This window comes from Bombus fervidus, chromosome 13 (genome assembly GCF_041682495.2).
Source record: "Bombus fervidus isolate BK054 chromosome 13, iyBomFerv1, whole genome shotgun sequence".
Taxonomy (NCBI): domain Eukaryota; kingdom Metazoa; phylum Arthropoda; class Insecta; order Hymenoptera; family Apidae; genus Bombus; species Bombus fervidus.
In genome coordinates, this window is record NC_091529.1 from 7,321,382 (window position 1) to 7,348,655 (window position 27,274).

The following is a 27,274-nucleotide window of genomic DNA, read 5'->3' on the forward strand; positions in this document are numbered from 1 at the left end:
TTAAACTTAACACGTTCACAACATCCCAATTTTTTTCATACATATGACATAAAAAATTGTAAATGTATCGATAGAAGAGCAAACATAGTCAATTAAAACATCTTTGTTCTAATGTTCAAGGTCGTTCCATCCTGGTAGTGATGGTCAGACAGAAAATGAAGCTGTACCTGCTTATGGACAACCTGGCCTTGATTATTCCTTACAGAGACACCCTACAAGGGATCCTCTCTATTCTGGACATCATATGATGCAGCATCCAGCAGCTGTTGCTACAGCTGGTAAACTGTTTTAGCTAAATTAAATCATGATAAAAAAAAGATCATGATATTAATATATTCAGTATACTAAATTCTAGTTTGAGTTACATTTTGTACTAGATTCTTTATATTTATAGTTGGAAAGTATATTGTATCGATATAATTATAAATTCATCAGGTCCTCAACAACCTAGGCCGTCCAGTACACAAAATGTTTATCAAGGATATGAAACGACACAGTCGCCCATAGCTTATGGTTCACCTGGTCAACAAAGCGCATCTTCTTCTGTTTTAAGTAGAATTCAGAAACCAGCTAACACATCACCAACCCCTGTGCAACAAGCCTGGGCTATTGGAAGACAGGTAAATATATAACAATGAATCTGTACTTAACCTTAATCTAAAGAATATTTTACAAAAGTTAGGTTATAATACTACTCATTGTTTTAGCAACCTGTAACAGAAGGATACCAATACAATCAGTTAAGCCCTTCGAGGTCACCGAATGGACCAACATATACTCAGTTAAGTAGCGGTGCTAGGACACCAGCTACACAATATCATGCAGTCACAACTGTACCTAACAACCCCGGTAAGCCTAACCTTAAATTTAATATAAGTAGTCTGCAGATGTTCATGCATTTATGGAAATTTTGAAAAGTAGCAATACACAGAATAAATATAATATGCAAAAATATACAAAATATCCTATGTAAAGCTTTCATATAACATTAAATAAATAGAACAAATCCCTATTAGGTTCTATTCATAAAAATATAAACGATTATTATGATGTAGATGAATGTTATGATGGTAATTTTATCTAATCGTAGATGAAACAACGCTAAAATGGATTAAAAGGATAAATAATTTTATTTTTGTAGGTATGTGGGGATGGCAGAGCCAGCAACATCAAGCACCTCAACAAGATGGCGGACAATCAAATCCTCAGGTGGCCGGACAAGCACAACAGCCTCATCCTTCTCAAGGTGGACCTGGCACACAACCCCAGGAACTGTCAGACATGTTACAAATGCTCCAAGACCAGGGTGGGGCGTCCGGTTTCGAGGAGTTAAATATGTTCAATACTAATTTCGAGTAGCGACAAGAAAATAATATGACCGATAAACATCTACCTTAAGGAAGCTTTAAGGTTCGAATTTCATTGGTAGAGTCCCGGGATCGCTCGAAGTATCGTAAATCACACTTTTACTCGAGCAATTAATTACGATATGAGAATTCGCCAGTCAGCACCTCACGCGCAAAACTTCAAACGAATTAGCTAACTTCACAATAAGTTTATCTGAATTTTATAAATTGATTTGTTAACGCATACATTTTGCGAGAAATTTTTATTCTATTGATTAACAGTATAATTTTAACGATCGTACAACAGCGCAGTAAATTATTCGAAATTCGTGAATATCGTTTTGCAAAAGTGCCATGAAATGTCATATTGGGAAAATATAATATGGAAAGTGGAAACTTATAATATGCACAGATGGATCAGTTGATGAGATACAAGTTTTAGCGTTTGATATGACTAATAACACAGAAGGATTTTCTGAAAGGAAATTATAATTTATATTTTTAAGTCTTCTTTTTTCTTTTGCTTCTTTAACTGAAATATAGGTTAGGTTGTATTTAATGAATGATCGTAAGATAATTTTCTTGCTATTTCTTTATATAAATCTGATTTTGCGATAGAGGAAGTAAGTTTAACGAAAGCAGCGTAAATTAAAGACAGAATTATTGACTCTCCTTACTGTTAAAAAAAAACACAATTATAATAAGGTAAACTATATTTAAATTGTACATGAAGTTCCAAGAACGATAAAGTAATAGGGTGGCCTAGAGTTTCATCGAGCTATTATTAAATGGATGTAAGTATCTGTATAAAATTTTGGATTAGAAGAAAACAAAAATATGTGTAAGATTTGTAATTGTTCGAGAAAAAGTAATGTTTCATTAAGATTCCAAATGAACACATTCGTTGTGTATCAGACTGCATGTATTTTGTACAATTATTATCACTTTACATTTTTATAGGATTTTAACGCCTCATCTGTGCTTATTAATAAGTAATAGAAAGTAATTTCTCTCTTTTTTTACGTGGTAGCGATTTTATTTCGAATAAGAAGCTGGCGCACTTCGATAAACGTTCAAAGAGGTGCATTCTAAACGATAAGAGAAAAAACAAAAAATAAAACAAAGTATTTTTAAAAAACTTCTCAATCAAACTTACATAAATCACGGTAATTTTAATACCAGCTTATCGTTAGATTTCTAAGATTAGCTTAATTATTTTAATTTAGATCTTTGTAATTATAAATAGTGCAATCGTCAAAATCGACGTGGAATGGAAAGGAAAGCATCGTTTGAACTGGACAACAACAATGATGTACAAAAAAAAATTATATGTAATCCACTTTGCTTCTCTGTGCAAAACAAGAAAAAAGCAAAAACCCCATTTTTAGATATTTCTAAAGAAAAATATAGATAATGTTACGCATACAAAAACATAATTGCATTTATAAGTAACCATGTGTGATTTAGTGCATTGTAGATGTACATGTCTAGCAAATTCTTAAGTAGATCGAAGGAACAGTTGCAGCATATCATGATGAATTGGGAACATTTGTCACTAATATATATAAAAATTTACATTACACGTATAATTCTTTTTAATCATCCTTTGTCGAAAGTAGCTACGATTACTGACAATAATTAACATATTGAAGTCGACGAAGGCATCAATATGTATAACGCAAATAATTGATTAAACTCCGAAACATATTTCTGAAGCATTCTATGATCCTTTCTCCTCTATTATTTGAAATTATCTTTCCTTCTTTTTATATTATTAAAAAAAAAAAAATAATAATAAAATTAAACTTACATAACATAAGAAGTAGAGAAACCGATATTGCATATAAAAATTAATTTAATTTATTAACTTTAACTTAGGATCGACCTAGGAACAGATTAGAAATTAAATGCTAATTATATAAAATTTTCAATTTATATTTACATAACTTGGTACAAAAATTATAACTTTAACTTCGTCGCAGATAGAACATTTTTTTGTTTCTTTCTACTGTCTGTGTTAGTTTTCGCTTTAGTATGGCTCTTTACTTCGTCTTGCAGTTGATTAAAGAAAGCTGTAGAGGACTTAGGAGCTTTGAAACTGGACTCGTCCATTTTTATAATATTCCGATCCTTGATTAATTTCTTTACCAACCCTGTTGCCTTTTCTTTCTTGTATTTCTTAGCAACGCCTGGTTTGAGTGCATTTAATTTCTCTTTTTGCTGCATAGCCTGTTGTCGTGCACGTTGTTTCATCTTCTTGCGTCTTCGTTCTCGTTTCATATCCGTTTTGGTTCTTTCCGATTTACCAATCACATCACCTCGTGGTTTGGCTTAAAGAAAAGGAAATGAAAAGCATAATTGAATATAATAAATATGAAAAATTTAAACAGTGTACAAAATTTCTTTTACTCGATATACCTTTAATTTCCTCTGGAGCTAATAAGGCGGCATCACTCATTCCAACTGGTGCCACCTCCTCCATATTGATTGCAGGCATGTTATTAATGATCCTTATTTCGGGTTTAGCCTAAAAAGAATGTGCAATTACTGATAAGCTGTAGAGAATTACAACATAAAAAAACAAGTTTTTTTTAATAATCTTCTTACCTGTGTTGGAGTGTAATGGAAGTTAGACAAAGCATTTAACTTGGAGAATACGGAATTCATCATTTCACGAACTTCCGTATGCAATTTTGGTTCCTCTTCTTCTTTCTCATTGTTATCTGGATTTAATGCTTCCTTCTGTTTAATGTACTCATTTTCGTAAATTTGAGATAAACTTTCTTTACTTTTTTCCTGATTCAAGATCAACTTCTTTTTGTACTCTAATGGTGTCTCAACTGGTTTAAATTTCTTTTCAACATCATCCCAAGCTTTGTCTTTTATTCTTTGCTTAATTATATCTTCTAGTTTTAATGTTGTTTGCTCAGTAATTACAGGTGCGGGTCGAGTTGTAATGTCAAATTCGACAAATTCCTCTAACAATGAATTCTGTGGCCTATTTGATGCATTGACTTCACCCTTTAATTGCCAAGGTTTGTCTCCTATAGCTTCCTCTTCTAGCTTTTCAATCCTCTTTTTTAATCTCTCTTGTCGCATTTCTAGAGAAGACCTAATTTCTACATCCTCTTTCAGATTGCTATTTTTATTTTCTATGCTATCTGTTTCATCAGAATCATTTGTGAGATTAAATGTGACCTTCTTCTTGGAAGACTTTGGATCTTCTACTTCACTATCTATATCCATTTCATTATCTATATTCATTTCATTATCTGTATCACTACCATCATTTAACGATTCATTATCATCAGACTCTTCCTCATTTATACTTTTGCGTCGTTTGGAATAATGAAGATTTTCATCTTCACTTTCTGGATTATCAAAAAAGTCTGCATACTTCAATAGTTCTGCTTTTTCAGTTTGGTTGTCATCATCGGAAAAACCATTGAATAAATCTACAGATTCATCATTAGATTCTTTTTCATGCTTTTCATCATCTTTCTCTTTTTTTTCTTCTTTCGTTAAATACTCATCCAGCTCTTCTAATTTAAAAAATTTGTCATCTACTATTGACGATTTCTTCTTTCTTTTCTTCACATTCGTTTGCTGTTTTAAATTACTTTGTAGCGTTTCCTCATCCTCTGAGGTTTCATCCTCTATCACCTTTTCTTCGTTATCTGATAAATCTTCTTCATTACTTTGTTCAGATTCCGATATAGGATTAGTTGTACTGATTGGTATTTTGAATGTTTTAGTTTTGGCTAAAAGTTTAGAAACATCACCAATTAGGTGATCAAGTTCACCCTCATTTTGCAATTCAAGCTGCTGCCAGATCTGTTCCTCATCAAAGCCTTCTGTAACAAGCTCTGGCAAGGCATTTGTATTTGTTTGTGATTGCTGTTTTGTAAAATCATATAAACGCTTTATGGAATTTTTAAAATCTATAGCAATGTCGTGTTGTACACTATAAACAAATGATTGTTATTATAGAATGATGTAGGTTAGGAAAAGAGAATACCGAAAGCATATTTACCTTAAAAATTGTTCTGGCCTCTTAGTATTATTATCGATCGTATTTAAAATACTATTAAATACTTCTATATCAGCCATTATATAAATTTATGTTTAACTTACTATCAACAAAAAATATTTAATTGATAGGTTATATTCTTGTTACAAGTAACCACCATTGGTATAAGTTATGTACTAGTGGTTAGGTACTAGAAATAGGTTATGACATATATCGATAATTACTAATACACATAATACCATTGATCGGTATTTGTTTTCATCACTCGATATGTTATCGATAGTTATATTTCTCATGCGACATTATTGATTAAGTATAGTAGTGGTTTTAATTAAAATTAAATTTTGGATTAATATAATTAATTCTTAGATCACTATTTTCGGCATAAGAATAATGAAAATAGCAAACATTAAAAACTCTTTTTAATTATCTGCTCTGAAACTGCTGTAGTTTATTGACTGAATCACCGATCATACAGCATTTCAATTTTGCGCGCGACTTTATACGAATGAGAAGCCATTCCACATCAACCAATCAGGAATCAGCTAGACGAAGTTTTGGCGCGGTTCGTCATTGTACGGTTGAAATGCATGGTATCAAGACGTATTGTCGTTTGAAGCGCGTGATTTCAACTACGTAGTATTTTTGTTACTATTTTATCGTTTTCTACCGATTATTATCAGGTACGTTTAACTAATATATATTTTATTTAGTTTATTATGTGTTGTTATGACGAAATTCTATAGCTTTCCGAACTTTTTCTGTTCGTTTATCATCGATCGCTTATTTACGCGTTAGCATTACCAATAGCTCATATTATAAACTTTATTTGAGATAGAATTTGAGTTGGATTATTTCTTCATTTTAACACAACTACTTGAATTTTTTACATTAATTCTAAATCTTTAGGTATGTTTTGCGTAGATCACTGATAATGTTTAATTTATTTTAACAAAGATTGAAAAATTGACGTCTTCAAAAGTAAATTATATCCCTTGCTTTGTTACAGATTTCTTTCAACTTCCAATTCCTCTATAGAGTTCTGTGGTTTCTTTTTGATTGCTTTAGTGATGACGTCCTCTAAGCTACTGTAGCGTCGATAACAATGTTTTCGCATCTAATGGTGAGTCGCATGTGTTTATGTTTTTCTGGCCATCCAATCATATCGTAGCACAAAAGGTTCGAACCGAGACAAATGACTCGTATTACATAGAACTTTTGACGAACATATTAACCAGGGACATTTATTATTAATATAATGTTGATTATTGGGATAAATGGCATACTACTAACAATCGTTTAAGTATCTATGGTTAATAATACGTTCACCACACTTATTTTTAAAATCGGAATATGTATATTTAATATAGACCCACAGTCCATACAAATATTGCAATAATAAATATTGAAATGATTTTAATTGAACATTTTGTCGAAGGATATTCGACAACTAGTACATTATAATATATAATTTCTATATTTATAATAAATAATCTTTAATTTCATTCTTTTTATGATATATGTATTGAAAATTTTATTACACGACAATTTATCAATTTTTAAAACTAAAATATGACATTATTGAACAATTAATTATTAAATATATAAACTTAATATGTTTTTACAGATACAAGTTTGTTATAGTAATAAAAATTTTAGGATTAGTATATTAATTAATAGTAAAGTAAACAATGATAATAAATTATTTTCAATTAAAGAAATTTCTCCTTTTACGATAATTTCTCTATCAATTCTCAAACACTAGTCCAAATTGCTAATTATTAATAGTTTTTACGAAGGACATTTGGATCTAGATCAGCTTCCACGATTTATATTTTTCCTTTACTTTTGTAAGTTATTTTCCATTATGATTATATTTTGTTGGCCCTTCTGGCTAGAAATTTGTTCTCTTTTACAGCAACTCGTACATTATCAAGACTATTATTATTTAAAATATGCATAGCTAAAGTATATTTGTTCGTTAATATTCGCCGTAATAAATCACAGAGGGCGTAAGAAATACTCTGACTTTTCAAAGTCGGTATTGCAGAACGTGAGACAGTGAGACACAAGCATTGACCGTCGGTGCTACAGAATTTGGTCTGTGCTTTTACCAATGATTTATTAGAACTGAATACAAATTGTCTCTGATGTCAAAGAGACAAATTGTAACTATAAATGGAGATAAGTAAAAAATTGTTTAGAAATAATTGTTTTAAACTCGCTCAAAAATAAGCACTTGGTAACTCTTTTTACATCTGCAATTATTTCGTATAATCTTCTATGAAACTTTGTAAAATTCTAATCCAAATCTTCAAATTTAAATTCGGGGTTATGTACGTACATCGTCATTGTACATATATAGACATTTGTTTTGTCAATAACTATAATTACCGATTGATGATCCTTCGCCACCAGGAGTCACCAGTTATAACATTCATGGTAAGAAAGTTCAAATCTTCGAAGAACTCTGTATGATGTCGAAATGGAATTAGTTGCATATTTCAATTAAATTAATTATAAATAAAGTAACGAGATATTTTAATTTTCTTTGATTTTATAACCATACATAAGAAGAAGCTTTAAATAATTACCGGATATCTTATATTATATAGAAAATACTATAAGTACCAGAATATTGATACACACGATATCATCATCTTTTTTACTTACTTCCTCAAACCAACAGTAATCTCGTGAGGCGTTAATGGTGTACGTTTTAAGTTACGTCACATCGCGACTTTCTACATCCTCTTCGCGATACTGTTATAAAAATTCCCTCGACATTTAATCACGTGAAAGGAATCCTACAACTCTCGGACCCCGAGTTAATGCTTGTATCGACATAGATTACGCTCTTTCAGAATCGATACAGAAGGAAGAGGAAAGAAAAAGTAAAGGTAGGATTCTAATTCTCGTATTAGTCGCTATAAAATATTACCAAGTCTCGGTGGTCCATAGATGTTCAGTATAATGCTCTTAGGAATCAAATTTATTTTCTTGGTAAATGGTGTCTTGGTTTCGAATGTTAGATATTTGGTTTCGAGATATTAGAACTTGAAACTTGTAAATTGATACTTTTAATTTTCACTTTCCACCGTCGTTATCGACATTTTTGCATATTTACGATTCACGTATATTAGAATTCAGATATTTGGGGATTAATTATTTGGACTGTCAACCTTTCCACATTCGACCTTCAACTTTCACTTGGATCCGGAGTTTAGTCGTTTATTTATGATACCGTATATTTAAATATTAGAACTGGGAAACCAGAAATTCCTTAGAATTTTTACTTCTTCATGCATCCGCAGTCTTCAAATATTAGAACTTGAAACTTGCAGATTAACTGGTTTCTAAATATTGAAATTAAAAATCTGCAGATTAGTTGCTTGGATTTCCAGTTTTTACCCTCCTTACCATCACTCTTCGTATTTTCACGGCCTTCAAATATTAAAACTCCTAATTTACAAACTAATTGCTTGGATCTTCCGACTGTTACATTATCAATTATCCTTACTAATTATTCGTAAATCTAAATATTGAAATTAAAAATCTGCAGATTAGTTGCTTGAATTTCCAGGTTTTACCCTCCTTATTACCACCACTCTTCGTATTTTCTCAGTCTCCGAATGTTAAAACTCCTAACTTACAAACTAATTGCTTGGATCTTCCGACTTTTACATTATCAATTATCCTTACTAATTATTCGTAAATCTAAATATTGAAATTAAAAATCTGCAGATTAGTTGCTTGAATTTCCAGTTTTTACCCCCCTTACTATCACTCTTCGTATTTTCACGACCTTCAAATATTAAAACTCCTAACTTGGATCTTCCGACTTTTACATTATCAATTATCCTTACTAATTATTCGTAAATCTAAATATTGAAATTAAAAATCTGCAGATTAGTTGCTTGAATTTCCAGTTTTTACCCTCCTTACCATTACTCTTCGTATTTTCACGACCTTCAAATATTAAAACTCCTAACTTACAAACTAATTGCTTGGATCTTCCGACTGTTACATTATCAATTATCCTTACTAATTATTCGTAAACTTCCGATAAAGATTCTTGAGACTTTTAATTTCTGCAAGCTTGAAATATCTTTTATAAATCTATTTTTGTAGAATATCGATTATAGGGATAATATATCGATCGATGGCGGATCTTTGGCGAAAGGATGCGTGTTTCATGTTTTCACGGTTGATTTTACATTGTACCGGAACCGTTTACTTTCTCAGCGGCGTTCTACCGTGACTCGTTGGGCACACGAGTCCTTTTCCTGTTTTCCCTATCTTTTTCCCTGAACGTTATCCCGCGATTAGGCGACAGGGCTCGTTACGTGAAATTACGTAAACTTGTTTCCACGAGTTTCAGACCGTATTATCGGCGTAATCGACGTAAGCCGTTATTTTGATGAGATTGAACTTCCTCCAACGATTAAACGTAATATCAAGCAAGCCGTGTATTTTATTTAAAAACATATTGCTTATTGGTATAGTCGAATTGCTGGTTAACAGAGTATAGTTCACAGAGAAATAACTATATTATACTATAGTCGATTCACCTGTGTGTGCCTGGTCGAAGAAAACGTTGATATCAAAGTCACGATTTTCTTATGGTTTTATTAGTACAGCAAATAGGCCGCATAATGTAACGGTACGAAAATAATGGCGATGATCAGAAATTGCCGTATTAATCTGAAACTATCATATGCTGATAGTTACTTACATACTGATAGCACAGTAATGTATAAAAACATTTGATATATCAATATACAGGTATTCTGATAATCAAGCTATTTACGTAAGATCTTGTGGACGAGTTTACAAGTACCGCAATACCAAAGTGAAGATCGTGTTGAAATATTAGAAATTTCAAAATACTTAATTAATTGAGATGTAAGATAAACTTAGCCGTTGAAGTACTGAAATTGACGAAATAAAAAGGAACAAGATAGGAAATGACGGAGAAAAATTCCTCTGGTTACTGTTGAAACGGATAACCGTACAAGGTAGAGGCCCCATTTTTATACGGTTTAAGTGAATTGTCTGGTAGTTTCCGCGCCAGCGAGCAAAACTTGAAATCAGTTTTTCAGTGAACCTTCCTCCTTTTCGTTTTCCGTTTCTTTACTCTGTTATAGATGTCAGTCCCGTTGGATTTGGCTTGGAAAACGTGTTTCGCATTCCATCGAGCCGGGGAGAACGCGCATACCATTCGTTAGGATCTTGTTTCACCTAATCGTTCACAAAGGTGCGAACTGTCGTTCACATGCACAGCGTTTAGATTACAAAGCTTCAATTACATTGATTCTTACCAACGATTAAGCATTTCTTGTTACATATGTACTACCTTTAGTTAATTCATAGTACAGATCGTAATTTACATATTACAGGCACTGTGAGGCATGTATTTCAGATATTTCACGATTATATGTTTGTTTATGGTTCGTTGTAGGCGAACTGTTATTCGACAGTTGCGCTACATTAAAATGCTATCTCCGGTTAATTCTTAATCTCATCGAAATTGTAATTTTCAATATGTGGATACAAATTTGCCATCCGCGGATAAATAAGCGAACGTATAGAATATAAATTGAACAAAATATAAATTTGAATAAATGTAAACCGACTGAAGTGTAAATATAGATAAATACGAGTCGAACGAAATATGAATTTAAATAAATATAAATTGAACGAAATAGACATTTAAATAAATAGATATAGATTGAACGAGACGTAAATTGACCACTCGCAAATAAATAATAAAACGCAGTAAAATATAGATTTGCACGAACAACGCGACTAATTACTTTCAACCTGCACGAACAAAGAGAATACGCTTTTTTCCGTAGTCTAGACGCACCTTGAAGCGACCTTACTTGCGAATGGTCGAGTGCTCGAGTCGTCCGCGAGTTCGCCAACGATACTTAGCGCATCTGGTTAGCATTCGTGGCAGCGGAGGTGTATACGTTCGCCGCGACTCGCTTTTGTCGATCGTCTCCTATATCGGGTGACCCGAATAAATAATACGACTGGATGATGATCTAGCTCTAATTTCTTTGCTGCACCGTTTTCGTCATCGCGCGGTCGGATACGCTCGATCACCTGTGCAAATCGATACTCGTTGATTGAGCAATCGAACACGATCAATAAACACGATAGATTTTCATTTTAATTAACTTGTATCTCCGTTCGCGTGGTTAGATGGTCGTAACGTTGAAGAGGGGGCGTGACGACGCGTGTTAATTAATTGCAACGAACATTTATTTTTCGCTATCAGTAAACGAAAATGCTCGTATGACTTTTTCAAAATTATAGAAAATAGACGGTATAGTAGAAGTATAGTAAGTATAGCAGAAGCAAGCTATTTTATTCTTTTTTGGTCAACGAACGAGTCAATGATCTAGTTAGATACATATGGAGGGCTAATTTGTAAGAAGCATCCTGATTAAGCCAAAGTTTCCTTTAAAACTTGTTCGGTATATTATTATTATTACTATGTTATATTATATAATATATTCGAATAAGAATCTTTGTTTAATCATCGAAAAATTACGAATCGATGTTACAGTTTGAGGATGGTCCTTTTCGTATTAGTCGACTGGCCGATGCTCTACATGCAGTCCGTCCTTGCGAATCGTCTCACATATTAACTGACCTGAATAAATAATAAAGATAAATAGCCAGGTTTAGTTTTAGCCTCGCCTTTCATTTATATTCGCCGATTGGTTCTAATCCGCGCGTGCTGGGTTAATGTAATCCGCCATTGCTAATCCTAACCTCGTCCACTTCATGAACTGAATAAATATATCCATAGATTAATAAACCGCAAAGGAACAATTACAAAGCAATATTATAAAGAAATGTGGTGTTAGATGTAAGTGTCCGAGCAATACTCTCGATGTTCAACAATAAAGTTTATTTAACAATTAACAGTCAACGATCAATGATCACGCTTCTCGAATGTGTTTGCTTCGCTGTTACGCTAGACCCTTCGTATTTCGCTGTTCGAAACGGAATGAATCTTTTGTTCAAAACCAAACGGATTCTTTTCTTTGTTGCCCCTCGATATCCCCACTAGGCTCGCGTTCGTTAGACGTCCGCGACCGTACGCTTTCTTCCGAATATTCGGTGAAAGGACCGTAGGGATGTCGATGGTACATTGGGCATGTCAGCCTTACGCTTTGATGGTATAGCGCTTTGTGTGGCGAAGCTATCGGAAAGTTCCGTCGTCGAGTGCCGCCACAGAAACATCTATCAATAAGCGAAAGAAATCTCTATTTAGATTTCAGTTGTTAGATCGTTCATAAGAATATCTATTGTATTTGCATAAACGTCTACATTTTTATTGATTTCGCAGAATTTAATGATAGGCGAACGAACTGATGGAAGTAAGTGATTTACTTTTAAGGAAATGAAAATTAATCGTATAGCTGGATAATGAAAATGAAAATTTGACAAAGTTTTACATTAGTCATTTTAGCTTCTGAATGGCTAGATTTGTAAAGTTTGGAATTTCGGTGTGATATATGGTTACGATTGGAATTTGTACTGAATCATTTGAGGATAGATCAGCGCTTGGAGTAAATATATTATTTTATTTTCACTCGTGCACGTTACGGGCTGTATCATTGCTGATATGTGATACATTTCGTTTTGTACGGTGCGCATACGAAACTATACCGCGGTTTGCTATCAGAGAACTGACGGCCTATAATTTGAAACAGTAAAGCTGAGTATTTCGATGATCGACTCGTACGATCTGTCGTTACTGCGAAATTTTCCGAGAAACGATAAACTATTACTTGTAAGATACTACACGTATGGTATGCTAATGAGTCGATTTTCTTTTGCTTGTTAATGTTGTATTTTAATTTCAAGTACCGTAACGTTTGCTTTTCTTCATATACGTTTTCATACTATTATGAAAAGTTTCTTTCGTTTTATAAGAAAATAATAGACGCACAATGTTTCTTGTTTTATATTAGTTTATCGAATTATGCACGAATATAATATTAGAAATAGAACGAAATACGATCATATCTAATTTCATAAAATAATATAAAACAAAAATTGTTGTTCATCGCCTTATGAAACGAAAGAAACTTTTCGGACGACCTAATACGTATATTCTACAAATATTCGTCCCTTTTGTTTCATAAATGAAACCAGGTTGTAAAAAAAGGTAAACGTCTTTTGGGTCATTGTTGGTTATTTTAACGAGTACTCGAAGGATCAGCGTTAAATAAAAAGAGCACGATCGAAGTCGAAAGAAATTTTCATTCAATGATTTCTTATATAACAGGACTTTATGTTCGTTGTTTAGACCGTTACGATAGGAAAAGCGGAAAAGCATCTATCGACGTGGCACGTGTATAGAGGCAAAGAGTCATTAAAAAGATACATACATCGACGATGAAATGAAGTCATTTGTATCGATGAAATTCGAACGGCCCCGAACGAAACGATCGTGTGACGCGGATGAATATGAATTCGTCCTTCGCCAAGCAAGAAATTGTAAAAGCCTCCGAGGGAGCTTTCTATAAATGCGTATTTTTACGATGCTCGCGTAATGTTTATGGCATCCGTGAATTATGAATGACGTTATGCCGTATGACAGCATAGTGAAATTGCTTTGCGCTAGACAAACCCCACAGACAGCCATTAAATCGCCACATTTTATTCGATATTTTCCTTTAATTTACGCTTATGTTCGATAAATGGGACGGAAAATAGAAACGTATAGATTGCTTTGCGTCGATCGGGGTTATGTTAAATATTTGTTCCAATTGGATACTTACATCGATGCTTACAAGTATCATATCCGAACACTTGCTTATTTTTAATCTTTTAACATTCGAATTTTTGTTTTGCGTCATGGGAACATTTTTTGGAAAAGAAAAAGGATTGCTACTAGTTTATTAAATTAATTTATTTTTCATTTATTAAATTATTCTATTTATTTAATTAATTTGTTTAAATTAAAGGGATCACTGGAGTTTTATACAAATTCATATTTTTGTGGACGTAAATATAAGAATGGATTTTAAATGGAGATTTGTCTCGCCTATTATGCATTTAATAAACGACTGTATTCAATTTTAATATACCACTGATAAATTAGGAATTAATTAAAATTTTTAATTTGATTATTTTTGACTATTAGCTTATTATTGGTTTGTACGTAGTACTACCACAAATCGACGAAAGTGTACGCACATTTATAACTGGTAGTATAATTATTGTAGATGAATAGGCAGATTTGAGCGGATAATCGGATTACGAGAGTTGGATAACATTATTATTCGAAGAATTGCGCGCTCGCGATTCCTTACGCTCACGCACCCACCTTTGCAGAATCTTCTTCGAGTCACGGTTAATAAGACCACACAGGTCGGCGTCTCTCTGCGATGGTTAATTGCATCGAACATGCACGAACGTACCGCCTTCGTTCACGCATTCTTGTCTTGCCCTCGACAGGCACGAAATCTCGTCAGTTACGGAATTCTCCAAAATCGCGATTATCTAGTCGAGAAAAGATAGAGTTTGTTTCAGCAAGAATCGCACATTTCTATACAAATTTTCAGATTTGTCTCAAATTCTGACAACGTAATCTCGCAATAACCTGTCTGAATATAGTATTAATGAAGTTTCAAAAGCTTGGATATAACGCACGTAATACAGCCATAAAGAATTTCTGTGACAAATGTACGAATAATTTTGCAATTGAATAATTTCACTGTCAATTTAATGTTCTTTCTCGTTACATGCAAGGAGGATTTTATCTTTTATTATTGTCAGTAATAATTTATTCCTATCGTGCATCGTAAAATATCACGTGGTACGTTAACATTTATTCCTAGTAGTTGATGTGCAATAATGGAATCGACATCTGTAAACGTCAATCTGTAAACCTTACGCAGGAAGTTTGTTGGAAGAATTCTTTAGCATCGACAGAGAGATAAGATAACCCTGGGAGCATGATCGGTTGCACCTTCCGATCTCGTCGGTCGCTCGTTAATCGGTACACCCTATAGAGGCACCTGGCATCGGGTTAAGCGAGTCGAAGAGTATCTATATAAACGCGTAGGTGGAGGGGGCACGGTCCCCGTTGGAGGCCTCGACGGCAGAAAATCGTATTGGGGGACCGTATCGAGCTGAACAAGGAAAAACCGATACGCAGAGCGAATAGAAAGGAGAAGAAAGATAGTAATGGGACGGAGATGGCGCTAGTTGTGGCCAGAAGAGGAATCGCCCGCCATGGATCTGTTGCTTGCATTAGCGGTAGTGATGGGACCGACTTGATACTTATCTACCTGGTTTCGAAACCCTACACGTTAATTTAAATATTCCGATTCTCCACGTGCACGTGGCAAAGCAAGATGGAAGGGAAAAAGGAGCGCTCACCATGCTAGAAACATAGTCTTATACTCTACGTAATAATAGTTTTCATCTGCACAAGAGCTGCATCTCTGATGTTATCTCGCAAGAAAATCTCAGGTTTTAAGTTCAATGACTAATATCTGCCATCAATTTCGCAACATGTGCGAACACGATCACGTCCATGAAACGAGTGTAGCTCGATTTCACGGGTATATAACCAACCAGACTGCCCAACGAGCAACGCTTGAACCTGACACGCTAACATTTGAAGAGAGAGGGCAGTTGAAAAAGTTGACAAGCAATCGACACCAGCCGCATGTTGTTTCCATCGCTAATCAATGGGGGCCTCTCTCTACCTGCCTGCCTCTTAACCTGCCATCCTCGGTGCAGGGGCAACGCTTACCGAGGAGGCTGAAACGGTCAGGTAGGGAGTCGTGGACGAAGACAGACGAGGAAAGACGAAGGAAGAGTAAGAAGGAAGGAGCGAGAGAGAAAGGGGAAGGGGCCCGGTTCTTCCACCACTTCCACCACCGTTAACGCCATCTCTTTCCCTTTCCACTGTCTCTCCTCGTTCCTCGACGGGCCCCGGGACTAAAATTCAGGACAGAAAACCGTCCGGTTAGTTCGAGGCTGCTGGCAGAGAACGCGTTACCGGCGATCGCGAGTCGATCTCGGCAAGGTGTGGCGGTTCGTCCGAAAGAGAGAGGAGAAAGACAGGAGAGGAGAGCGCAGAGAAGATCAAGACCCGTCGAAACGGGCATTCGAAACGAGCGAGAGATTCCTCCCCTCCCCGCTAAAGGACAGACATAACCTCGACTCGAGTCGGTTAGTTTGCCTCTTTTTAACTAACTTTGAAACGTAGCTCGGCCTTTCTCGCTCGCTCACTCTCCCTTCGTCCGCGTTTCACTCGAGCTCTTCGCGGAGGATCTCCGCCGTGGAGTCAGTATCCCGTGATGGTTAGGTACGCGCGAATCCACTCGCGCCGCGTCGTTGACAAGTGAACTCTGCGAACAACAAGCGACGCTTTCTTACATATACGATATACAAAATCATTGGAATTTTTCTATATATTTTTGTAGTATTACAAATCTGTGTTTTCATTTTCTAAACTTCGTGCTTCGGATTACGTTTCCGTTCCGTTTCGTTTGCTTCTACCTTCCGTTCCAACCGAGTTTCTTTGGCCAACGAGGAACGTACACAACAGTAAACAGAGAAACGCAACCGTGTGCATATAAAGAAACGCCTGGCGAGCGTGGAAAAGTGCTTTGGACTGGAGTCGCGCAGCTGTCAGATCGACCGAAGCGAGCTTCTACTCTTCTTGTTCTTCTTAGTCTTCTTCTTCTGCTTCCTTCGCTTCGACGAGCTGGTGTGTGTCTGCCACAGGATTTGTGTACACCTATAGAAGCGCTACAGAGATACGGTTGTGCATGCTGTATGCACTACGTGGGACGTACGTACCGTACAACTTGTTCCTCTGCTCACCGAAACCAACCGCCGCCACCGCCGCCGCCGCTGCTGTCTGCTTACCGAAGACCCGTTGATTCTTGGCCGCGGCTGCGTTGCTTAATTTCTGCGAAAATCGCCGCAAGCTCTCAGCATCCCGGACCCGTTCCGCTGCCGGTCAGTTTGTTTTACCATTTCTTTTCTCTTCTCTCCTGGCATTTTTACCTTGTACAATATTAACATTATCTTTTTCTTTTTCTTTTTTTTTTCGAGAAGCTAGTAACGTAATGGAATTTTTGTTATTTTTGCGCGATTTTGACTGGAAAGTATCGCACAATGATTTGTTAATTATTGATATTAGTAATTTTGACGAGTTACAAACTTTTTACTTGTAATTTTATAATTTTACCATTTTTTTTATTTTATTTCCCGTTGTATTTGTACTCCATAGAAAACCAACATGGTTTCTCTTTTTTCATTTGTTTAGAAATTAAACCGAATTGAAATTTCATTTCATGATGTGTTGCAAACACTGTTTTTTAAATTTACCATTATTTAAGATAGCTATCTTAGAAGATAGCTTCTTGCAATCAGTAAATTTATGATTAAGTCATTTCTTTCTTGAAGATCAAATATGAATCGTGTACATGTATAACTATAAAATAATGAAATTAAAAAATTAATAAAAGGTTGATCAGTTTGGCTTCTTAGTGGTTCTAATATATACTATCACATATAGCATTACAAATTATAAGTATAAAAAAATACGTTAAAAATAAATTAACCGAAGGATCCGTATTTTATGAGACATATTTGAATTTATTAATACCAATTATTCCTGATTAGCAAAATTTTACAAATAGTCCCAATGCAATTAACTCTATTCTAATTTTCTGTTGATTCGACACATTATTCAAGGAGATGTTAATTGACAGAACTCTTTAAAATCGTCAAGTCAAGCCTGTTTATAGCTGTTCACGCTCGTAGTAAATACGATTTAAATTTGAATACACGGCGCTAAGGATGAAACGATCAAGCTAAACGCTATAAATACGATTTGAATTTGAATACTCGCCGCCAAACATGGAATAATCGTTTGCAACATCAAGTCGAAGAAATTCGAATCTAATCATTTCCGGCGTGATGATGAAAGCTACAGATTCGAAAGTTGCAATTCTTACATCGCGATTCTCGCATTAATTCCAACTGTTCGAGTAACCGTGGTTTTGTAACGTTTAAACGATCGTAATTTCCATTCATCGGAATGTTCCCAGCATCTGATAACAAGTAATAAACGACTTGAAAGTTCATAGATCATTTCTTTTTCTTTCTTCCACGCTTACGATCTCTACGTTTCTTTAAACGAAGTTTCTTTTAATAAAAAATACTTCCTTGTTGTATGTAGAACGTAGATTGAAAGTCGATGGTATTTAGATATCGTCCACACGAGAACCGTAAAAAGAGGAATTTCGATACGATAACATTGATTGTTTAATTATAATAACTATTAGAAAATAGTAATCATAATTTAGCTTAAACTTGTGATCGTCAATTTTTCTTACATCTCAATATTGCTCTCACTTTAAAAACGAAAAAGATTCGTACGATTTAAAAATATGTTCAACAGGTTGAATGTGCCACGTGAATTTTATGTTTTGTCCTGGCAAATATACTACTGCACGATAACATTGAATTTTTGCAAAATATTACAAGTAATAATAATGAATCATTCGTATCGTCGAACATTCTCTAGTCCATAAATTTCATTTTATTTTAATCATTCTAAGAAATTGGACAATCCGAACCATCGATGAATACCGTAGCTGGTCAACGTGTTAACGTAAAATTGAGTTGATTTATATTTCGTTGAAATTTGAGATATTTCTTCACGTTAGAAGATTATAATTGGATCGAAAATGGACGAAAGAACGTAGCAGGGTTAATATAGATGTTGAAAGACTGTTAATCAGGGTTTGTACGTTGGATGGTGTATATGTAGCCGGATAAACGAATGCGATTTATCGTTAAAAGAAACATAACTCTTCTTGTAAACGGTTTTGTGTCCGTAGGTAAAGCGAGCCTATTACATATTTACGGCTACACGCGAGCGTATAAGATTTCGAAACGCGTGTAATGCATAAATAAAGAGAACAACCGTAAGAGCGGACAGTATCGTGTACAGTTTCGCGTGCTTTAGTCGCATGTATATCGAGCGGATCAAGTTCGAGCATTTCCAAAAGCGAGAGTTCACACTTTTTCAACGTTTCTTTCGTTTCTTTGAAAGTTAGCTGGTTTTTACAGTTATAAAAATGTACACGTCTTTTTTCTTCCTAACAAATACATTTTATTCCTATTCGAGCTATCTTCTTAATTGTGCTACGATTCTTTGAATTTGATTTAATGGTGTTTTGTTTTCTGTGTAGGAGAAGACTTGATCCTCTAAAGAGATTAGCACGCCATTGAATTATATGTATTAATAACGACTCATTTAGGTTTCCCTTACGTTTTTAAGTCGGATGTAATCCTGGAATTATTTAAATCTCAATCTTGTTTGAGTTTCAATCGAGAAACGGGTTTTTAATGCTTCAAGAAAATCGCTAGCATGTAATTAAAACTGAGAAGTTGTATCATGTTGTAATAATGATCTCTTCGTATTTTTCTTGAATTTGAACAATTTTCTGACGATATAAAAATATGATTGGAAACTAATCCAAAAGATTTAACAGGGTTAGAAAATTTGGAACGTAAAATAATCGTAATTTGTCTTAGAATACAATTCTATTTATCTTAAATGTTCTTTTGTATCCTATTTCGAATATCTTGGATATTATATTATTCTCTGTATTTTACATCGCTCATTTATAAGTACTTCGTTCATTTAAGTGTACATTTCATTTCATTTACTTCGTTTAAGTTTAATAGGTAGGTACTTTATTCGCATATTTAATTCGGGCTTAATCAGTTAATTGACTGTAATCGAGCAAAATTTATGAAAGTTAGACAAAAACTAGCGTTAAATGCATACTAAAACCAGTTGAATATTAATTTCTTGAAAAAGTACTTGAAAATTTCGATCTCGTATCTCAGGATCTTGGACAGTTCAAGATAATTGTATGGAAGCTATCGAAACGAACAGGTTATGCATGAAAAATCGGTGGATAATCGATCGTCCGAGGTCGACATTGATCCTGAACGTGTTTTTGTTCCGGTTCCTGGGATATTTTCGCTTTAGATCGGCATGGACGCGATGCAGATCGGTGGGAACCGATTCTTCGCGAGACGGTTAACGTAGAAAACGGGTTTAAGCGTGAAAGTAATTGAGGAAGCGGATGAACAGACAAGCCGTTCGTGTTCTTCGCCAGTCAGCTACGGCTGTGTAAGCTTGCCTCGTGGAAAATCGCCGTTTTTGCGCCAGGGAAACGTTATGAACACGCCATGTCCGGTAAAAAGAATCTTTTATAGTAAGAATTGCAATAATTATCGTGCTATGTTGAAGTATCATCTGGTGTCCCGATTCGCACTGTTGGTTCGAGCAATGTGTTCGATTAACTATCGAAAACTTTTCATCAAACTTATGAGAATTTTTATAAGCTATTGACAGTTTTTTCTACGAGAGGTTGGATCAATATATTTTTGAAATTATACATTTTCAACTAATAAATTTGAATACTTGGACACTGGGAAATGCGCATCTTTGAAACTTTAATAGGAATTTTAATATGCTATGGTGTGTCAAATAATGAAATCGTAGATTTCTCAATTTCTAAATTCACAGTCTTTTAACTCTCAAGAATTGTCACATTTTCAACCAGATTTTCAACCAAACATTCAATCAAATTTTCAACCAAATTCTCAACCTATCACCGTTTCCTCCCTCAACTTCCAAGCGTTCATTTCTCAAAGAGTCCATAATCATCCCACCTCTGAATAAACTAAAAGCCTCCAAGCTAACGAGCGATGCATCTTTTCTTTAGTCGAACAGTGAGTGATGGCCCTGCGTCTGAGGAGCAGCAAGGATGTCAAGAAGAGCTCGTACTATGTTTGGTACCTGGGCGCTCGAGAGGCCAAGGGGGTGGATGCGATGCCTGGTGCCATAGCTTACCTGCTCGAGCGAGAACGGCTTCAGGAGCCTTTCAAGGTCACGCTGCAGGTGAGCGGTACCATTTCGGAGATCCGGTTTCGTGGCCGAAAATATCGCGCGAAAGAGTATTAATTGTCCGGATCAGAAAAGGGAGACCACGTTTCTTCATTAAGTTTAACCCTTTGCGGTCCTGTAGCGGTCCTATAGCGGATGTAACTCAACACTATGTTTCGTATTATAATAACATACAATGCGCACAATATAATACGATACGTAGTATATAGGAACATTATTGTATTCTTTTCTTATTAAAGGTATTGAAATACAAGTAAAATCATAAGACCCGGGACTGATTTGATTTGACTGTGACGAAAGTTGGAAAATTTGAGACACAAGGGCTTTGGTGGTATAAAAGTTTGAGATCTTGGAAATTTGCAGAGTGGAGAATTAAAATTCTAAGATGCTTGGAAAGTCAAGAATTACAAATTTCGTCAAGTTTGGAAAGTCGAGAGAAACAAAAATGTTAAAACTTTGCAAGTTTTGCGTTTGATATGCTTCAAGTTTTGAGTCAATTAATATAATACTAGATACGTGAATAAGTGCGTATAACGCCGTCATAGCGATGCCATTCGATTATGAAGACAAATGTTAAATGCCTCCATCGTAACGACATTCGACTGCGAAGGGTTATTACTTGTACGCGTCGATCGGTTGCCAGTGAAAGCAGTCTGCAGGTCGAATAAAAATCACCAATTTATGACCTCAGCCTACATACTGAGATCGCCAGTCCTCGACCTATTCGAGGCGGTTATCAATTTCCCCAAGAACGTTCATATTTTTCCTTCAAATTCACCTCGAAATAAATAAAAAACTTAGGAATGGGGTTGTACCTCGAATTAATGACTCTGTTTTGATCTTTTCGAGGTTAAGCAGATAAAAGCAACAGTTGTAAAATCAAGATATGCAAATGAGTAGTATAAAATGGGCAAGGTGACGGCTAAATTTTACGAAGAATCTTGTTTTGGAAATTGATAGCCACGGGTTTTCGGGGGTGGAGTTGGATTCGCGGTTTAATAGCGGTCGTAAGCCAGCTTTTTTAAATTCCTCCGTCGTAGAAATCCCATTTTGGGAGCGGTTCTTTGTTTGGAAAACAACTCGGATGATGTTGGAACGAGAAGGTGGAAAAAGTCAGTTAGAGCAGAATTATTTTTAGATTTCTTCGGATTTTTGTCGAATCGTTTGGTTTACAGTCTCAAAAATATCCGGACGCATGCTTGTTTTCGATAAAATGTATTTTAATTACGAACAAACTGCGTACGATACGATGAATTAAATATTTTTTATTATTCATGACAATCAATAATTAACTTTTTGTATTTTCATTATAGATCTTCTTAATATTATTAAACATATTGTCATTTATAACAAATTTCTTCCTCTTTACTGTGGTTGGTAATTAACGATTGCACAAAATCTGATGGATGGTAACCTGATTAAATCGGATTTTGCAAGTCAATATGCAACAATAAAACTGGTGTTTGTAGATTGTCAAATCTTGTGGAACTATTTTCTTAGAAATTCTTCTGAACAAAACATTTATCTACCGATTTTTTCATTTTTAAATTATGAGATAGATTGAGAAAAGTCTTCTAAACTAATAGAAAATTTTTTATGTTAAATAACAAATATAGTAAGAAAATATAGTACTAAAATATTAAAACATACTATTGTTATATCTCTTAATAGATAATTTAGATTTATATCCTAGTGGTTGCATTAAAAGGTAGTAAGCGTTGCTCGTAATTAGTAATTCATCATTAATTTGCATACTTTGGTGAAATTCACGTACTATCACTAGAAATTGATTCAGAGTACATGTTGCCTCTAATTAATGATTCATCGTTAATTCCTATACTTTGATGAAATCTACATACTGTTACTAGAAATTGATGAAAGTATCCGGATATTTATGAGAGATAGTGTATATAGAATTTAATGTGGTCTCTTAAAATTCGTTTCGTGTTGTTTCTAGGAAAGTTTCGTTCCTTGATTCCCCCGAAACCTAGATTTTGTTGTTACGAAAACGTGCCACGAGCAATTGTTGCATCAGAAAGTTAGAAAAGTTCCTGGAACGATGTCAAGCGATTCTTCTTCGCCCCCGCTATAAATCATTCGTGTGAACTTTCGTTGAACTTTCAATAGAATCGATAGTTTCCTCAGGTGTATCTTCTTATTTCGTTTAGCCAGAATTAAATACACTGACTGGCTTATGAATGTATTCGAACACTTACAGATTCGTTTTCTTAATATATTGCGTATATTTCATTTCATTAATGCTCTTATGGGACTCGATTATCATAATTATATAAAGTTTGAAAGAAATCTGAAAATTTACGTAGAAGCTACAAGATATTTGGCGCAAGTGTAAAGTTTACAAGGATCCCAAAAACATTTAAATTGCCAATAATTCAATTTTAAAATAAACTTCGATATTGTATACTAATTTTTTACTACATATATGATGTTCATATTTGTATTAAAAATTTTGTAACTGCTATATTCATTTTCAGATTGGTTTCAAGTTTCCTGCACTAATCGTAATAGTCAGATGTAATTACAGTGCTAATAGAATTTCAGAAAGTTTTGCATAATACACACAATATATTTATAAAAAATGTTTACGTTTAGTGCTGAACCACTGCTGTGGGTGTATCAGTAGCATCTATACACAGATGTAAATAAAAAACATTAGAAGTTAGACTTGTCAAAACATTTCTCAGGCTGAAAGATCCAGTTATATATAAAGACATTAATAAGTGGTTTCATTGAGCCAGATTAATTAGATAAGCGCAATAAATGATTCGTTGACCCGAATGTTAGCAAAAACGAGCACGCCGCTAATACATCCGGCGCGTTCAATATGGGAAAGAGAAAATAAATGGATGACACCGAAATTGTCCCGTGACCGTTAAGCTGGCATGTTGCTCGACATTCCCGTTGCATGTCAATCGAAATTTACTGAAAGGGGTTGCATGTCGATTTTAAAATCACCTCGTTATTCTTCGTTCCTTACCAAATTGGTCTTGTCTTCCTCGTCCGTACGAAGTCCACGATGAATGATCGTCTTTGAGTCGTCTTTTATTTCTTTATTTATCAGAAGATCCAGTTAGCTACAGTTGAAGAATCTAAAAAACCTTTATGATTCGTATTTCTTGTTCACAAAGAGTATTAAGAATTTTTTGCAAAAATTTAGGGAACCTGTGGAAGAAGTTATTATTACTTCCTTCTGCACAGACAAAAATGTATAATCGTCATAGTAGACTTCTCAAAACCGAAGAAGTTGTTTTTTCATCTACTAAAATATACAGTTAACTGCAATCTAAGAGTGTGAAAAACCCTTATGATCCGTATTTCTTGTTCGCAAAGAGTATTAACAATTTTTTGCATAAAAGAGGAATTTAGGGGAAAGTCAATATTATTACTTCCCTTTGAACAGTATAAAATATAATTATGGTATTAACAATTTTTTGCATAAAAGAGGAATTTAGGGGAAAGTCACTGTTATTACTTCCCTTTGAACAGTATAAAATATAATCATGGTAGACTTCCCAAAATCGACGAAGTTATTTTTTTTATTTACTAAAACATCCAATTAACTGCGATTCGAGAATCCGAAAGAAACCTTTATGATTCGTATTTCTTATTCACAAAGGATATTAGTAATTTCTTTTAGGAACTTAGAGAAATGTAAAAACAGATTATTATCATCGTCCTCTGCTCAACAAAAAAACAAAAATCCTATAATCATGGTGGACCTCATAAACCGACAAAAAGTCTTTATAAAGATCTGAATCATAGAATTTAACAGGTGTCGTCATAAAAAAGTGTATCTCGCGTCCGAGAAGCTTATCGTTGGGTGATTTATTGCGCGTTTAGGTACCGGCAAGCTTCTCGAAGCTTTATCGCCTGGAAAACAAAGGTGTTCTTCTTATCGACGCGTTCAATCTTAATGGGCGTCGTTCTGCGTAGATTTAGGCGGCGTGTTAATTCGCCGCGGGCACGTTTTACAAGGAACAGAGAGAAGGAATGGGCGCGAGAAGAAAGAAAAAGGAAAGAAAAAGATTGTTGCGAAATTACGCGAGGCCCCCCTAATTGTTGTGCAAGTGTAATTGCCAGGTCGTTGCGAGAGATCGCTCGCCTTGAGAATATTTTAACGCGCCGAATTTTCGCGATGGAGACTCGCGTCAGCTGTAATGAACAGTCTTCGCGGCCGACGAAAATTGCCCGCGTCATTTTCTCCTTGCCCGATCTCGCCGAAACCACAGACGCGAGGACAGCGCTGATTATTGTTCGTGCATCTGTTACGATGTTCGCTTCGGAATTGGATTTTGTAATTTTCTTGCCACTCCAACTGCGAGCAGAGTTGTTCGGCGTATGGGCAAAAATGCTTGAGAAAATTTCTTAGTAATCGCGTGTGGTAATGGATTTTTTCAGAATACATCGGGTATTTTAATACCTCAATGTGAATATCGCAAAGTTTTCAACCTGAAGCAATATCTTTTTAACAATTTGCAACTTTTTCAGATAGTTTCTAAAAGGAAGGTTTAATTCTGGCAATAAATCGCAATAGAGAAATAAATTCCAGGAAGATTCTTGAAAATTGCGAGCTAATGGACGTTTGAATATAACATTGTTTCAATATCAAACAATTTCCTTAAGTTGATATATTTTTAACATAGCAATGTTTCTGATCTCAAATATTTTTTTTTATATTCTATATTTTTTAGACTTCTGAAATGAAAAGTTGATTGTAAGAATCGATAAGAGTCAGGAATTGACACTCGAGAAATTTTTTTGTAGTTCGTGAACTCTCTCCCTGATGGACTTTTCTAAATATAGGAAATGATATAATTCATCCATATGGAACAATTTGTTGCAGTTGATGCATTTTTAGAAGATCTTCACGAATTTCTATGCTTCTAGACATCTTCCTAGAAGGAGACTTTAATTTGAATGAGATTCGAATTTCTCAGAGAGATTTTGCGTCGATAGAAACAACTTATGTTTCTGACCAAAAGCATATCGTGTTTACGACCGACCCATGTCGAAAATCAGTTACTCATCAGGTTACTCATCGACTTTTTAATGGATCTTCATGGCCGCTAATAAAACGGCGTTGCTGGTAATTTCAGCACCTTGGGGCGAGCAATAATCATCGATATGCTCGTACGCACATTCCTAAGAGCGTGATCGTAAAGTAGAGAAAGTCCATTTTTTTTTTTTCTTGAACTATCGTGTTCGCTTTCATCGTTACGCTGTTATTATATGCTTTCCAAAAGGAAATTGCATTTTTACGCAGCAGCAAATAACATGCAGAACATGGTATTGTTATAGGGAAAGCATTTCTTCTTCGATATTATTGTAAAATAATCAGAGTATGCTTGTAACTATTTTCAAAATTTAGTAGTACATTAGTAATAGTATACCAATTAAAAAATAATTCAGCAGCATATCAGTAATAATACATCAGCAATACGCATTAGTAGATAATTATATGCTCGAGTACAAGTTATAACTGTAACTGCAAGATTCAAGTGTATTTGTACTTTTATGAGCGCGGAGCTAACTGTATCTGTAGATGTAAATTATAAATCGAATTGGACCTTGACAACGTAGATGCAAATGTCAATTATCAAACGTCTATAAATAACTATATTAGACTACAGCAATAGGAAAAGGAGACACTCTCCTCATTGAGGTTCTTCTTCGCACATGTCGATACTATACATATTTGAACTACCAATAGATTCCACAGAGAGACTGTTATAATTACATTGTGATAATAAAAAAAAAAAAAAGAAAATGAATTATTCTACGTAATTTACCAAATTTTAGTGGTAACTATTTAGATGTAAACGAACAACGTATAGATGTAAACATAAGTACAAACACGTGTGAAATTATTCTTTGTGAAACGTAGGATTA

At 34.7% G+C, this 27,274-nt stretch overlaps 3 protein-coding genes across 12 annotated transcripts in view; 2 read left to right on the forward strand and 1 right to left on the reverse strand.

Moving 5' to 3' along the window:
• The window catches only part of Tgo (Aryl hydrocarbon receptor nuclear translocator homolog tgo), a 47,091-nt gene extending 44,038 nt beyond the window's left edge, over window positions 1-3,053 (forward strand). For all 8 annotated transcript variants that reach the window (XM_072015945.1, XM_072015944.1, XM_072015947.1 and 5 more), the window contains 4 exons: window positions 121-278; window positions 436-620; window positions 708-849; window positions 1,142-3,053. In XM_072015945.1, the coding sequence (XP_071872046.1) occupies window positions 121-278; window positions 436-620; window positions 708-849; window positions 1,142-1,359 (703 nt within the window). In that variant the 3' untranslated portion in view covers window positions 1,360-3,053. The remainder of the gene's footprint in view (window positions 1-120; window positions 279-435; window positions 621-707; window positions 850-1,141) is intronic.
• LOC139993852 (U3 small nucleolar ribonucleoprotein protein MPP10) lies at window positions 2,630-5,564 on the reverse strand. Its single transcript, XM_072015949.1, has 4 exons — window positions 5,380-5,564; window positions 3,954-5,310; window positions 3,765-3,873; window positions 2,630-3,676 (listed from the first exon to the last, which is right to left on the reverse strand). The coding sequence occupies exons 1-4, from the start codon at window positions 5,454-5,456 to the stop codon at window positions 3,306-3,308; spliced, it is 1,914 nt and encodes a 637-aa protein (XP_071872050.1). The 5' UTR covers window positions 5,457-5,564; the 3' UTR covers window positions 2,630-3,305.
• A 377-nt stretch (window positions 5,565-5,941) lies between these two features.
• Window positions 5,942-27,274, forward strand: part of LOC139993853 (uncharacterized) — a 39,124-nt gene continuing 17,791 nt past the window's right edge. Inside the window, exons 1-3 of one of the 3 annotated variants that reach the window (XM_072015953.1) lie at window positions 5,942-6,059; window positions 6,386-6,499; window positions 21,183-21,358. In XM_072015953.1, coding sequence (XP_071872054.1) covers window positions 21,197-21,358 — 162 coding nt within the window. In that variant the 5' untranslated portion in view covers window positions 5,942-6,059; window positions 6,386-6,499; window positions 21,183-21,196. Of the gene's footprint in view, window positions 6,060-6,385; window positions 6,500-15,201; window positions 17,386-21,182; window positions 21,359-27,274 lie in introns of those variants that run through there. The other 2 variants (XM_072015952.1, XM_072015950.1) reach the window with 2 other exon arrangements.